Here is a 15807-nt window from a genome sequence, read left to right on the forward strand (position 1 = left end):
CAATTCTGATCAACCAATACGTTAGGTCAATACGAATGCTGTGAATGCTCTAACAAGGTAATTCGGGATTCGGAGATACGGAGAGGCCTGTGTACTCCGTGGCTTGCGAGAAGGACGACGACAAGCTCGCCTTTCTACTACCGTTTCTTTTTCTATCTCCGCCCTCTACCTTTTCAGATAAATAAACGTGTATGGACGAGTTCTACCGTGTGTCCCATGTGTCCCCCCCCCCCTCTCTCGATAACGCGTGCGGAAACATCCTCTTTGCCTCGTGTTCGCTCATAATTTCACTCCGCATCACTGAGTCTCATTACGTCCTTCTCGTTGCTCGCGAAAGCGATAATACCGAATAGCTTGCGGCGCAGATATATTTTTTGCGAGTAGTACGAGGTACTTCTCTTTTTCTCGGCCGGCAGACTTTCGTAGAATCGCGTCGTTAATAATGGCGCCCTCTCAGTCGTAAGAACAAAAAGGAAATGGAAAAAAAAAGAAAGCGCGAGCACGTGGCGCGAGCAATGCATTCCCTCGATATATCGGTGCACGGGGCTAACGCGCGATATTTTCTCGTTCCTCGGCCACCGAAAGTGGGAAACGCCGTTCCCTGAGAAGGAAAACGCGAGCGCGCGCGCGCGCACAAACGCAGGTGCCGGCGAGGGAGTAGAAAAGAATGAAGACTGATGCCGGGATCGCGACGCTCTCCTGCACCTCCGACGAAAGTAATAGACACCCGGTGGGAGATGGTGGCCGTACGTATCTTGGACAGGCAATAATCGTTCGTTACGGGAACGGCGAATAGTTGGAAAAAAAAAAACGAAGAAAGATCAACGTGAAGAAAAAGAATTAATTTAACGCGTAGAAAAAAAAATCGACGACGAGCGATCGGTCTTTCGTATAAGCGCTGGTGGTTTTCGTCTCGTGTGTCGTGTGTGTCTCGATGGTCGAAAACGAAGTGGGTTACGAAGGCGAGGACGGGAAAGTGTAAGGGATGAGAGGATGGAGTCTGTGAGAATCACGGAGCAGGAGACAGCTTGGAAATATGGGAACTTGAAGAATACTTAAAGTTGTGACCGAAGCTGGCAAACAGCGATATAAAGCGCACAAAACAATACGAGATTCAAGATTATATATATAAATATATATAGAGGGTGTGAGTTAAAAGAGATAAAGGTGGATGTGCGTGTGTGTTTGTGATGTAATGGAAGTGGCACGAGAGATCTCTTTTTTCTCTTTTTCGTCTCTTTCTCCCTTTTCCTCTCTTTTCGTACGTTTAACTCTGTTTCTCTCGCTTTCACTCTTTTCTTAAATTTAAGAGATCGTGGAACACGGATTGGTTAGTAAAAATGCTTACGAACGGGAAGAGCCAGAGAATTTCGAGGTGTCATCGAAGCTACTTGTCTTCTTATAGATATTTTTTAATTATCATTAATAATAAATTAGTATCTTCTAGTAAATGTTTTCTACGTAGAGAAAATACAGTTCTTCATTTTCTTTCTCCAATGGAATTCTAAATCGTCTTCGATTTCGTTCAAAAGTCAGATAATTAGACTGTTAAAAATACTAACCTGCTTGTTCTCATTCTAACCGATTAGAGCGTTAATTCACTTAATAAAAGAGTCTCACAGCGTAACGATAAATTAAAATTATAATCTATATTGCACTCATTATTTCATAATTTTAAATCGTACAATTAAATATTAATTAACGCAATAATTACAAATATCAATAGCGTTATTAACAACAGAACGATTATAGGTAATAATTGATAATTATCTTTCGAAATTAAATTCTAATGATAAGATTAGAATTGCAATCTTTCGCGAGATCAGACCGGACGTTCGGATTATACAGAAGGTGAGAGGTGGCTGGTTTCTGGATGGTTCTGGCGGATGGATATAAAAACAAGTAGTAACTCGTTGCAACGGGGAGCCAACGGTGTGAGACAATCCGCCGTTTTTAAGAGAGAAAAAAAAGACTTCGAAAAAAAAAGGGGGAAGGAGGAGGAAGAACGGCGGAGTCGTAAGCAGCGTTTCTCTATCCTAAGACACATACGTGATTAATAAAAGAGGTAGAAGCATGGGCCGTTTATTATATACCTTTGATTTGCCTAGACAAAAGCGTGCGGCTACTATTTACATATATATAATAATGATAACAATCAGATAGAGATATGTACGTATAATGCGTATACACGTATACGGACGACGTCGTATGTGTATCGGCGTCGTCGTATACGCGTACACCCGAATAAACTTCGGAAGATGCAATAGTATAATATATACGTATCACATGCTGTTTATATTGCACAGGTGGATTAGTAAAAAAAAAAAGAGACTCGCCGCGGTGTAAAACCATTCGTGTGTGGACAGCGGCTAATTTTTCAATGGACAATCTGGTCTGATCCCGAAAAGGAGAAGAAAAAAAAAACGAAGAAGAGAGAACATGGACATTCGACTCCCGTGGGTTCGGGGACGAATCTTCCCCCGAATTTCTCTCTCCTCTGCTTACGCCGTCCCCTTCTTTGTACCACCGGCCTTGCGGTCGCGTGACTCTTGGCTCTGGCTCTAAGTATCACCTCGAAACTCCCTGGGACTTACTCGTGGTGAACGACGACGGGAACGGTGGGATTGGTTAGAAACAGCTTCGGGAAAGAGACGCGACAAAGTTTCATCAAATCAAATGGGCAGCATCTCCCGAGGGTCTCCTCCGCGACCGGAAGTGACGGCGGCGGCGGTCGAGTCACCCGCGTTTACAACACCGCGTGTTCGCCGCTGCCGATTGTCGTCGGGGACAACGCTCAACTTCGTTAAAAACTTCACTCGCCTTTCGTTAAAAACTTCCATCGCGATGAGGTAAAAGTCGCAAAACAAAATTTCAGTACTTGACATCTTTTTTCTTCGTGAAATCTGCTCTATTCCTCAAAAAAAAATCAATCTCCATGTGTGTTATGTAATATTATATTTGCTCATGCATTACTTTCTTATGGATTTCCTTGCGACTTATTAACTGTAACTTTATCTAAATTAATATATAAATTGATTAATAAGAGGATTAACTGCTATACAATTTTGCAATTGGGTTAATCGAGTCTAAATGCAGCGAGCATTCATAAGTTGTTCGGAAAAATGCACTGGCCGAATGAGTAACAATTACATGATGCAACTTTTTTTGAAATTTCTCGCGAAAGGATGCTATTAAAACATAAGGCAGCTACGGACACACGGTGTTACGAGGTGCAACGACCGGCCTTATAACCAATGGGAGCTAAATAATGATAAAAATGCGGAAGGCTAGCTAGTAAAAATGCAACAGCTCGTCTAACAACTACGAGAACTAACACCATTGGTTATATTTATATGTATGTACGTGTCATTGGCACATACGCAATGTCGGAAAAGCGCGCGTACCGAGGTACCATGAAATACTAATCGCGTTTTGCAACGCGAAGATGTTTCATCTTTCTCAAATAAATGTCAATAGCGATAGCATTGTTAATTAGCTGTTTCGCGGAATTGACCGCTACATTAGTTACAATTTGTTTGTTGTTAAAATAAATCTGTAAACGATTGTTAAGTATCAAGTTACAAAAGAGAGAGAGAGAGACTCGGAGGAGACTCTCGGTTCGCGCTCTTTTCCCACCTTGGCTTCAAAGTATCTCTTTTTCCAAAATGCTGCACTTCATTAGGGATGCCACATTCCATTTACATTGACGAAGCTTTCGAGAAAAGGTCTCTCTCACAGAATCACACACGATCACTCACTCGCTTGTTTTATCACTAATGGCACGTTGCTTTTGCAGCATGCAAGGGCGACGTTCTTCCCCTTTTCTCCCTCGTTTATTTTTATTTTTATTATTATTTTTTTAAACTCCATTTTACAACAAAAAGCGTCAGTGTTGAAATCGACTATCAAAACGAACGCGTGAAATCGTAGTTTCACGTGCATTCTACAAAAGCAATGTGACAAATGAAAAATTTATGCCGAAGCTCGTGACGGGATCTCTCGTTAAATATCATACATTTAATTTGCAAACCGCAAATACACAAATAAAAAAAATTAATCAATTCTTAACCAAAGCACCATCTCTAATAAATTCTTCTCATAACATAACAAATGTATCACAAATGCTGTATAACAATATTTTTTGCTGTCGCAATAAAAATTAGTATGATAATTGATGTAAATTGAAATATTTAAAAAAGAATTTTGCAAAACATTCCTTTTTCGTTAAAACATTCCTTTCCTCCATTGCGATATTCCCAAGACCTTGGGCCTCAGATTAATAATTATTCGCTCGTCCGTTAATAGCGTGCCGCTAAACCATCAGATCCTGTCACGCCTTCGGAATCACTTAAGCACTAAAAGCGATGGCGACACTTATGCCGTAAATTCCACGTGTGCTTTACCGCGGCGCCGTCGGCCTCGCGACAGATATTTGCATTGCAAAGGGCGAGAGACGATAGTGCCATTGTCGACCTGATACCGATACTGATAGCAGGATTTCTAACGTGACGCATACGCGTAGTACCTGACATGCGAAATTGTTAGCCCGCGGAACGCGGCTCGTTCGATGCAACTAACACACATATAAATATATATACATATAATACACACATATATATGTATACCGGTAATTGCAAGGCGTATGTCGTCGCACGTCGCCGGTGGATTACTTCGCCGTGAGATTACAGGCCGCGTAATCGTTGTCGCCTCGCTTTTTATACGTCGAGCGAAAGCGACGTGTGACGTTGTACCCCGCTAATCCATTTAAGAATCTCGCGCAAAGTATCTTATTCCTATGCAAATGTCAGATTATACGTGGTGCGAGACGGGGCGGTGGAGGTAAAAAAAAAAAAAGAAGAAAAAAGTGACAAAAACGAGAAACCGGATTACAGCCGCGCGCAACGAACTACATTATTACGCGGCCGGTCAGTCAGCCAGTCACGTGAGCATCGGGCCGGGAAATGAATAACAAATTGACCGTAATACGGCAACGAAATATTAGCTGGGTCGAACCCGAGCGCCCCTTATCACAGGGGCTTTTTTTCATTTCTCTCTTTCTTTCTTTCTTTCTTTCTTTCTCATGCGCTCTCAATCGAGCCCCCGCTTTCACGCGACCGATTCGCGCCGATTAAGCCGCAATGCCGAGCGGATAGAAATAAAAAAAGTGTCGCGCGTCGCTCAGTCCCGTGAAGTTCGTCGATCTAACCGTGTTAGGTGTCGCTAATTGCAAGTCGTGCGAGAGTTTAATTAGTTCTGTCGTCGTCGTCGTCGTCATCGACGCGTCCCCCCCTCCCCCCCCCCCCGCGTTGAAACTGGAAGGAACTCATTTCGCATTCCATATCACGGTCCCATGATTGGATAGTTACAAGTACGGATGCGCAGCGACATCGACTTCCTGTCCGTGCAACGATTCGTCCGCACGACCCAGACGGACCGGATTCAGACCATAATCGTCTAATCGACGACAAATACGTGCAATTGCGAGTTCTTATCGGCTCCTAGACCGTCACTTTGATATTTACATATCGACGAAACAACTAGTAAAACCCGTAGATTTACATCGTGGACTTGATTTCGGTTAAATGAACTCCACTAATGGAAAATCGGATATCGAAATGTCATTTCCATCTTCGGCGAACCTTACCCGACCTATCGTTCGAGCTTAATCGATTGACCGGTAATTGATAACGGTATATGTTAATGAGAAAATCGATGTGTCGTGAGAGAAACTTAAAATAGTAACAATGCCGGCAAGAATACGTTCGGGAAGTCGATTGTGGGGGGTAAGAAATGCAAGGGAGAAAGCGGAATACGCCCGCTAAGAAGTATAATGCCAGTTTGCGTGACTTTGGTGCTTTTATTGCGAGGGAAGTGACATCGATGACGAAAGCATTACCGATAAAATGTAATACGAGGTTAAAGATATTCCGGGAACCCGCGAGATGGAAATAATCGAGCCCCGCAACGAGACTTATTTTTTTGCTGATACTCTTATATAAAAAGTTGCTTGAACTTTGTACTTTAACTAGCCGGAAGTATCGTGTGCAAATGTTTGCGCTGAAAGCATTATTTGCAGACCGCCTCCTTCCACGCAATTCTCGCAAGTGAAATTACTCCTGACAAATGCATCCCGGTGTTTAGTTGCAAATAAACTTGAGAATAATTCGACACACAAAAAAAAACCAATACTTAGAGGGCATTAATCTTGAAAAGCATCGCTTTCTTGATCTTCGGGTATCACGAAGTGAATACTTTTCTCTCGAGATATCAAGAGTCGATCAAAGAAATTTAGGAACCACCGAAAAAAATATATTACACACATTAAACACAAAAATCTCAGTTGACGTTTAAAAAAATTGAGAGAATGATATTCGGGAGTGATTCTCGGGGTGTCTGATATTCTTCAAACTCATTTGAGCGATGACATTAAAATCGAGATATACCGGGCTGGTCACATTAGCAGGGCTCGAGACCTCGTGTCTAATCAGCAGTAGGTCACCACACGTGACGTTGGCAGACGTCGTTTGGGATACTGGGTTACCGGTGCGACTTGATGAAGTGCACTTGAGTGTACTGGACGCGAGAGCTGAATATGCACATCGTCCGGTTCGCCGGATGCCGGCTGTCGGCACGATGTATTACTGCGGATCTTATCCCGACCTACGTTGTCATCCATATTGCAGACAATTTGCATTATAAATGCCCGCATATAATCTTTTTCCTTCAAATCCCCCACTTTCCTGCACAAACGGCCGGATAATCGCGGCTCTACGATCTCGCACGACTTGACGTTTTCCGACTCCCGTCGCGAATCGATAGTCGCGACTTTCCGAAAGGAAATAAGCATCAGAGGATACTTGATTTTTTATAAAATTGTCGATAGATTGAAATAGCAAACTAAAAGATAAAATACGAAAAAAAATATCATGGTTGGTATTTTACACGAGTCAAAGATACGTCTACATTGAGAGAAAAAGTTAATTTGACTAAATTTTTCAACTCAATTAAATTTCTTCAATTCAAGTATTTGTGTATTTCAATCAAATATATAAATATTTGAATTAAAGTTCAAGTATTTTGCGTAATTAAGTTACATGAATAAATACTTAAACTGAAAAAATTTAATTAATCCCAAAAATTCAGTCAAATTAATATTTTTTTCTTCTCAGTGAAAAGATTATTTAGACCTAAAGCGAGACCTAATAGTTACTAGTAAATTTTCGGAGAATTGTCTAAAATTCTAAAAGCCTAAATCACCGTCGCGAGTTACGTAACACTGACGATTAAGGATGAAAACTCGACAGCTGACAATGGCACTTCGTACTTTGCGATTTTTTGTTTTACCGTGATCACCGCGAGCTTGTAACAGTATGTCGCCATCGCGCTGCAAAGAAACATGTACACGCGACACGGTTGCAGCAGCACGTTCCCGTATTCTCATCAGGGAATATCGCTGTTTTTCCGGCATGTAATATTAGTTCTTCAGCCTCCTCTCCTTGTATCGAGGATACGTATATAAGTATATATATATATATATATATATATATATATATATGTATATATACGATGGACCGCTGTTCGTGATGCTGCATCCGTTAACAAGATCATTACGATCCCCGCGACATCCTCGCATCCGGAACGTTTCGTCGGCGTTTCTCCGGAAAACTTTTCCAATAAATGAACGGGAGAAACTGTCACGTGTACGCGATAGAAAAATCAAGTCACGTGCACACGGCACCAGCTTTCGTGGTTGCCGCCAATGTAACGACACCCAAGAAATATGGATGAAATGACACAATAACATCGAACAACGGTTGATGAACAACATTTTGAAAATAATTGCTGCAAAAGCACGCAATGCAAAAAGATATCTCCATGTAATTTCTATATTGTCAATAACGCGAGAGACAAAAATATTTCAAATGATTTTTTTAGATGAATATTCCGCTAAATTCTTTTTACGGGAATGTAGATTAATTAATAATGTAAGTAAAGGAAACATGAAAAAAGAATACAAATATATTCGTTCTGGATGCGAGAATACCGTTGGGTGTGACATTAGCTTAAAACTAGCGGTATTATCAGGGGTGGGTTGACAGGGGTGGTTCGCAGCCTTAGGGCAACGTGAGCTTACCTTGCTTCCTCTTTCATTAAATATAATTTCCACGTCAAGAATTGGCCCGAATTGCTGAAAAAAAAGATTTATCAAATATTATATAAATTTATTAAATATTAAAATATGTATGTGGTGTCAACGCCGTAAAAAATAACAAAAATATAACATAAATATAATGAAACAATATGAAATCCGTATAAAATGGAATTTTATATTTAAAAATTTGATACCAGAATTTTTTGTCAATCCTTTAGTTAAGTTTTTATATTTTGTAAATAATTCTGTTATGTCAAAATCGATAGTGTCAAATCAATATATATTACCATTTAACATAGCAATTAAAAATCAATTGAAAAAACATTTTTAAACATTGAAGATTTAAAAACAAATACTTTAAAAAAGCTTAATTTACTAAAAAAATAATATAAAATTTAATAGAATTAAATTAAATTAAATTATCATACATTGTTACGTATAACTATCTGTGTGACATCAAACAAAAAAGATGTGTCTAGAAATTTTCCATTATTTTCTATAGTTTGTTGAAAACACCTTTACTTCTTTTTATAAAAGCGACAAGAAAACAATAGGCAATAATACATATAAATTTATCTTGTCTGCCTCGCAATCAAAAGGGCAAGCAACTCTCCCTATCGAAAAAAGTAAATATGAAGATATCGAAGATAATCGAAAGCGAACAAGTAGAGTAACAGAAATTGTACGACTTACCCCGAACATTGCCCTGAGGTCAGGGTCTCGGAAGCGAAAAGGTATGTTGCTAACGTGCAAGCGTTTCGGTTGACCTTTGAGGTCGGTGCCTTGTGTCGCTGTCGCAGGTGTCGTCGCGCCTGAGGTGACAGGTGCCAACGCAGCAGCCTCCACTCCGCCTTCGGGGTTGGTCTCGCTGCCACCGCCTGGTGTTGGTGCGGGTTGCTGGCCACCGCCACTCGCGGCTGCTGCCGCCGCTGCCACCACTGCAGCCTGAAACACCTCCGACTATCGTCGGAAAACGAAAAACGAACGTTTGAGGCTGCCCCTGATAACGAAAATCGCAAAAGTCGCGCTTGTTGGTCGAAGAGCAACAGTAAAAAAAAAGTAGCACTTCAATCTAAATCTTATTCGTATGTACTTGTACGAAGATTTTCGGCAGAAAGCTCGAACTACCATCTGATAAAGGGACCATCAGAAAAATCAAAAGGATCGAAATCTGCGTTTAGGATATTTACGGCAAAGTAGATGAGAGATAGAAGTAACAGAGTAACTGACGGCAAGGGAATCAATAAAAAGACGGCGCAAAGGACTGTCAAGACTAATAAATGACGCAAACAACTGGGCGACGCGACTGCGAACTTTAGCTCGCGATACTTTGGTGCGCGCGCGCGCGCGCGCGCGCGCGTGTGTGTTGTGTGTGTGTATATAGTTACCGTAATGCACGCTGACATAATGTGCACGACAACACGGTAGACTGCCGCCCGTGTGAGATGATGAAACATCGCTTCATTTACGATAAATAACTGCGCGCACGGCGTAATTAGCGGAGCGGAAAAATTTGTTAAACATTCGAGATATTTTTCAGAAAATATTAGCGGCATTAATTTCGTGGTGTTGCTATTAATGTAACGACGCAGCTGTAATTAGTAGCAAAACGTATGAAACGAGACATTTACGTCGTTTCGTGACTCGAAGTTAAACTCGAAGTGATAAAACGTTATTACTGCATCAAAATATATAATTTCATACGTGTCGCATATAGAGACATAATCTCCATCGTATGTATCCAGGAAAGAGAAATTCTACTATCTTTTACACGATGCAACAAATGAATAATGCCATGACATTAACATTGCGTGATGCTATATGACTGATTACATCGATGAAATAGTAAATCACCGTCAACTGTGCCGTGTGTAACGATCCTTCCTCGCCGACGCAGTAATAAATTATGCAATAATGCTGATATTTTCTCGTTAAAACTATGAAACGTTTATAAAGTGCGAACTATACCACCGCCGTTTTACGTAGAACAAAAAACTTTATCACCCGGTAAAACAACGTGCAAATCGATTCCCTGTAATATTTTCGCGTAATATTTCCGCACGCGTTCCACGTAATCGTGGCGTCTAAGATACGGAATTATTACCAGAGTACAACCAATCTCGAATTGGGGGTTGTAAACAATGATTTATAGTGCACGTGTATCCGGCTACCGTACAACATAAGCCGGGAATATGATCGCTCGTATTAAGTCGAGAACTCGGCGGAAGCTGCAAGTGGTAATATCTGAAAGTGGTCAGCCAAATGGCCGACCTTATCATGCCTGCACTACTAACAGCCGGCAAGTGAATGCGCACCGTGCGCGGTCAGACGCAGCTGCTACTTCTGGTAACTTGCGAAATATTGGGGGCATATAAGCTACTATTTTACCATCCATTTGCATGCTTTCACATAAATTCGCGTAGTTATGAAAGCAACAAAATAAAACAAACTTTTTTTTTTAAATAAAACGTACACGTATTGTAATTAAAATACATATAATTAATTTTCCAAGCACTTGACTTCATAATACCAATTTCCAATAATTATTATTATAAATAAATTCAATTAATTTTTGTGTTGTATAGATTATACTACCAGTTCTCATTTTCAATTTTCCCTTATCCAAAAATTAATGTAATATTTTATTAAATATATTAATTTTATTTTAATTCTCCTTTTCTCTTTCTGTTAATTATTGTACGCAATATTCCGAATATTGCTGCATTACTCATTATCGATGGATCATTACCGGATTACAAGTCGCGATGAGAGCGTGTCAATATACTGTCGAGCGCACTTTTATGACGTTGGCGAAAGCTTGTTTCGCGGGAGATTGAAACTTTTTTTCCTACCCCAATCTACGCGTACAAAAGAGGTGAGCGCGGCCTTTCTGACGCGGTAGCGGGCGGAAATTTAACAGAGTGGAAAGCAGAACGAGCCACCAACCCTCGTACGACATAAACCGTCCACGAATATATCCCCCTTCCCTCTCCCCCATCCAGTCTGTCCTTTTAGCGTATGCCACCTGTGATTATTCACGGAAAAATTTCGACAATTTCTTTCTCCATTTATCTTTTTCATTCTCTACTGAACACTTTCATTACCTTTTTATTTCGCGACGCCTTTCTGTTCATTTGAAACAGAATGTACCACACTGGCGATGTTCCAAAGCTTTTTAAGGCAATTAAGATGTATAATTTATACACGTCGCCGCACTAATATAATAGTATTTGATAAAAAATTAATTATAAAAATTAATAAAGTAATTTTTTATGAAGAAAAATATTTTAAATTAAAGTTACAGACACGTTAATTAATCAATTGCAAAATATATATCTTTCTCGTTTATTATTTATTTCAAAATATTCCTCGGTATTCTAGAATTAATATTTTTTTGCAAAAACATTTGTGATAATCGCGGATGGAAATTTATCAAGCAAGTCGATACAATCGTCTGTAATCATCGAAAAAAAATTAGATTCCAGTGCTTTGCCCTAACAAGATACTTCGCGTGACATGTCAAAGGAAATGAGAATGTCTCTTCGCTTTTCGTCGTTTGGCGATTGAGACCAACCGTTCCAATATAACGAAATTATTCCGATTTAACGAACGATCCTCGCAGCACGAAAGAATCGAAATCGGCATATCTTTTTCTCTTGAATTCGTGAATATTAATGTCAGATATTTGAGAGCAGTATTCTTACCAAGATTTCAACGTGTTCGCATATTAATGAAAGAACGTGATAAACGCGTGAAAATATTTCTCCATTAATTTTATTCCGCGTTTTTGAGAACGAGATTTCGATTTAAGATTGGAAATATAAATATAAATGAGATATGTAAAATAATGTAAAATGAAAGAGACTCACTCGCGATTACTTATATCTCTCTTGCTCTTTGCTATACTCCGCTGTATCAAATATACTTTCAAAAGAAAAGTTGTTGGTAGATATTATAAAAATTTAATAAAAACAAAAAATTGAAATTTTTAAGATTCATTACAAGAACAAAAGAAACCAAAGCTGCAAAGGATTATCTTAAAAAAATCTTTGTTATACTCTACAAAGATATACTGTTACGCTCTGTGTTTCATCTGTTATGCAATATTTACTCCAATATTAACAGAATATAAGAAAAGCTTATAATACATAAATTTATTCTTATTTATCCAACTATTTGCATCTTGTCCAGTTTCATTTACATACTGAAATCTCTTAAATTAAGCAAATCTCATTATGAAACTGGCAAATTGAATTTTTTTTTAAAGCTCTGGCCGCATCCCATAGAGGAGTCTCCCGAGTCATCCTCGTTAGCTACGCCTCGTCCCGGGAATCGGCATCCAAACGAACTACTTGATATTCCGGTGGCGCGTATCGTCCACGGCGGAGATGCGCGAAGTACACTCGGATGCCAATTGATGCGAACATTTATTCCCGCAACTTTCGGTGCAGGATCGCTCGCTCGCTTCGGGCGAATGGCTGACTAAGTTTACCAGAACGGCGCGGCGGGGCCGATGAACAAAGCGATACGTGCATGCTATACACAGAATTCGTTGTTGACAAAAGTACAATATTTTGTACGTAATTTCCTCTGCTCAACGTAATTTTGGCTTGTTAGAAACAAAAAGGTTTATTTATCGACGAGAATACGAGCGTGGTGAGAGCGAAAGAGCGAAGTGAAATATATTATTCAAATCATAAATGCAAATGAAATAACAGAGGAAGATGATCGTTAGTATAATTGCTACGAGATAACAACATCCATAATTTATAATATCCTTCGCAATTTAGAAGAATACGAAAGAGAATTTTTTCAGAAACGCCATCTTCGCGCTCCAATTAAATCGTCGAGTGCAAGTCAGACTTGATAAAACATTATTTTCATTATAAACATGAAAAATTATTTATGCAATTGTCTAGTATTACACGTTACCATATTATCCCGTTCTGTGCTAAGCAATGATATCAATTTCTTTCCCTTTACCGGTCACTTTGCAGAACTTCGTTAAAATAACAGTGAGAAAAAAATCGAAAGTCGGAAAATATCACGAACAAGATAAACCTGCATTACGATTGTTTCTCATGACATATGTGTAGCGCGTGTTTTCTGTATGTGGGATAAACTTTGCGCAAATGAGATTAGGCGCACACAAAATCACTGCATGAAGGAACGCGCGCGTGAAGTTACGCGAGATAAATCCGACAAATTATGCAAACCGCGGAAGACGGATAATGTCATCAAGCGGGGAAACGCTCGCAAATTCTGTACTGTTCGAGAAGCTTTTAGTCCGGCATGAATAATAGAGACGTGTCGTTCCCAAGGCAAGGATTTATAGCCATTCGCCCCAAAACTCCGAGCCATTTGTTTGCCTCTTTTTCCACCCCGGCCTTGCCTTAGAGGATGAACAAAAAGATTCACGGAAAAGCAAAAACTACGGCCAACTGAGAAAAAAAAAATATTGACATCCCTCACAGTTATTTTTCAGTTCTCTTTTCATTTTACGTTCATCTTATAATACAAATCAAAGAATCGATTTTTCTTGAATTCGTTGAAACTAACTTGAGACTAAAGCTTCACGATTTATAAAAAGATATCTCGTATAAAATGCGTACCCATTATAACATAACATATCTCGAACGAAGAAAAAATCTGTAATTCTACAAAAAAAATTTGTTCACGGAACAATCAGTGTGGATTGTCAAGATTATGATTTTCATAATTTGGAGCTCTCTGAAGGGCGACAACTCGCAGTAATATTTTAGTAATTTTGCGAGTTTCGAGCAAAGTTCCAATCTTTTGTGAGCAGAGAAACTTGAGTCATCAAAGAGTGATCAAGAAAAGCGTTTACTTTGCTACAAAGGGCCTACCGCTCCGGCAGGATGGTCTCCGGGGCAATGCTGACGGGAAACAATAAAACAACGCGCGCGGCGGCCTGCGCGGACATTTTCCTTTCGCTGAATACGGCGGCGGGACGGGGTAATTCGTCGCTACTTGGAAATTTTCGCCAAAGTTCCGCAGACGGCGGCCGCAACTTTATATTCATTAGCGGCGGGTTGCAGCCGCGGGAGAAAAGAGGGTGGCAGGCAGGCAAATTTTCCGAACCCCCATGCGCGAGCGCATATTGCGAAGTTTCGCGCCGGTGAGCCCGACGAATGGCGGGAGCCCCTCTTCAACGTTTCCGGCAAAGCGGTTTCGACTTTCCGCGACTAACGAACACCGCCGAATACCGCGGAGTGTGCTTTCACCTAGCGGCGAAATGCCACAGCCAAAGAACCCTTCTATCCTTTACCGGCATTTCAGACTATATTCAGAATGTCTTAGGATTCTCACGTTTATTTCGATCTGCTCGACCAATTTGAAGTCGCTACTTCCTTAATGCGAAATACACGAAAGGAAGTACTTAAAAGCTGAAGCAAAGTCTCTCTTGCAGACCGAAGCAATCGGTATAATGATTGCAGAAGTGTATGTTTCCGACTAAAAATAATTTTAGCTGGATAATGATGTTGCATTTATTTAAAAAAAAAAGGTTAAAATGCACAACATGTTTTCACGTAAAACTAAGAATAATCGACCTTCAAGAATCTTTTCAATTTTTCATTTTACGAAACACCTATGAATTTCGAATAATCCATAAGGTAAACTTTTAAAATCTTTTCTGTTTGTACTTAAATATAATAAAATCAAATTTAATATTACCGCTAGCTTGAAATAAGTAGTGACACAAAATAAATCGGATTATTTCATAGCGCGTTTTTGTGGCAGTTTTCGCACGGAACTATTCATACGGCAGATAGTTAAAACGAGTGCCGTCTCAAGCGAGTTAATTTGAAAGAGGACAACGGAATTTCGCCTAATGCTGGGAAACTCGAATGTATACCATCGCGCGTCTGTTTGCCGCCAGATAACTAGGGATGCACGCATCGTATGCGCAGTATATGAAATATATGGATATTACGTGCGTTGTAGTACGTGCAATGTTCTATTGTCGGCGAATCCCAGATTATGTGCCGTGTAATACTATAACGAGAGTTGAGAGAATGAGTAAAGTAATAAGGTAAAAAATTCATTTCTTGAAATCATCTATTCTCTCATCCAACGCAGCAGCGTAGTGTACTAAAAATATATGCTGTAAATCTTGAATTATTAGTAAAATTGTTGCTCTTGCAACATTTTCTAGTATATTACTGTGAAACTTAATTTTTTGATTGGACATAATCTTATCAAATATGAACTCTCAGGATGTCAATTTAATCTCTCCTAAAGTGTTACTGTGAAATTCTCCTCCAAGTGCTAATTTAAGTTTAATTCTGTTTTTATACTTATTCATTAAAATTTTGATAGTTTAAAATAATATTTAATAAGATTATTTTTACATTAAAGTAATATAAGTTGAGTTACTCTGATATCTATAACGGTTGAAAAAATGTAAAAAAATTCTTAAAAGTATAAAAAAAATGTTTAATTACATTAATAAACTTTTATGCATAATAATTTTAATGTCAAAAAAATACAAGCAGCACTCTACGATTAAATATAATTTTTAATATAATTCTTAACGCGAACAAAAAAAAGTTTTAAATCCCGCAATTTTTTCTTTCAAAGTTGTCGCGACTACAGAATTCAGATTTCTCGTGTAAATTATAACTATGATTTAC

The 15807-nt window shown here is 39.3% G+C and overlaps 1 protein-coding gene across 8 annotated transcripts in view; it reads right to left on the reverse strand.

Annotated features, from left to right (window-relative positions):
* Window positions 1-15807, reverse strand: part of LOC105830666 (RNA binding protein fox-1 homolog 2) — a 284616-nt gene that overhangs the window by 79003 nt on the left and 189806 nt on the right. For all 8 annotated transcript variants that reach the window (XM_036290412.1, XM_036290413.1, XM_012670151.3 and 5 more), the window contains 2 exons: window positions 8846-9112; window positions 8135-8188 (listed from right to left, as the gene is read on the reverse strand). In XM_036290412.1, the coding sequence (XP_036146305.1) occupies window positions 8135-8188; window positions 8846-9112 (321 nt within the window). The remainder of the gene's footprint in view (window positions 1-8134; window positions 8189-8845; window positions 9113-15807) is intronic.

The sequence above is a fragment of the Monomorium pharaonis genome, chromosome 7 (genome assembly GCF_013373865.1).
Source record: "Monomorium pharaonis isolate MP-MQ-018 chromosome 7, ASM1337386v2, whole genome shotgun sequence".
Classification (NCBI taxonomy): domain Eukaryota; kingdom Metazoa; phylum Arthropoda; class Insecta; order Hymenoptera; family Formicidae; genus Monomorium; species Monomorium pharaonis.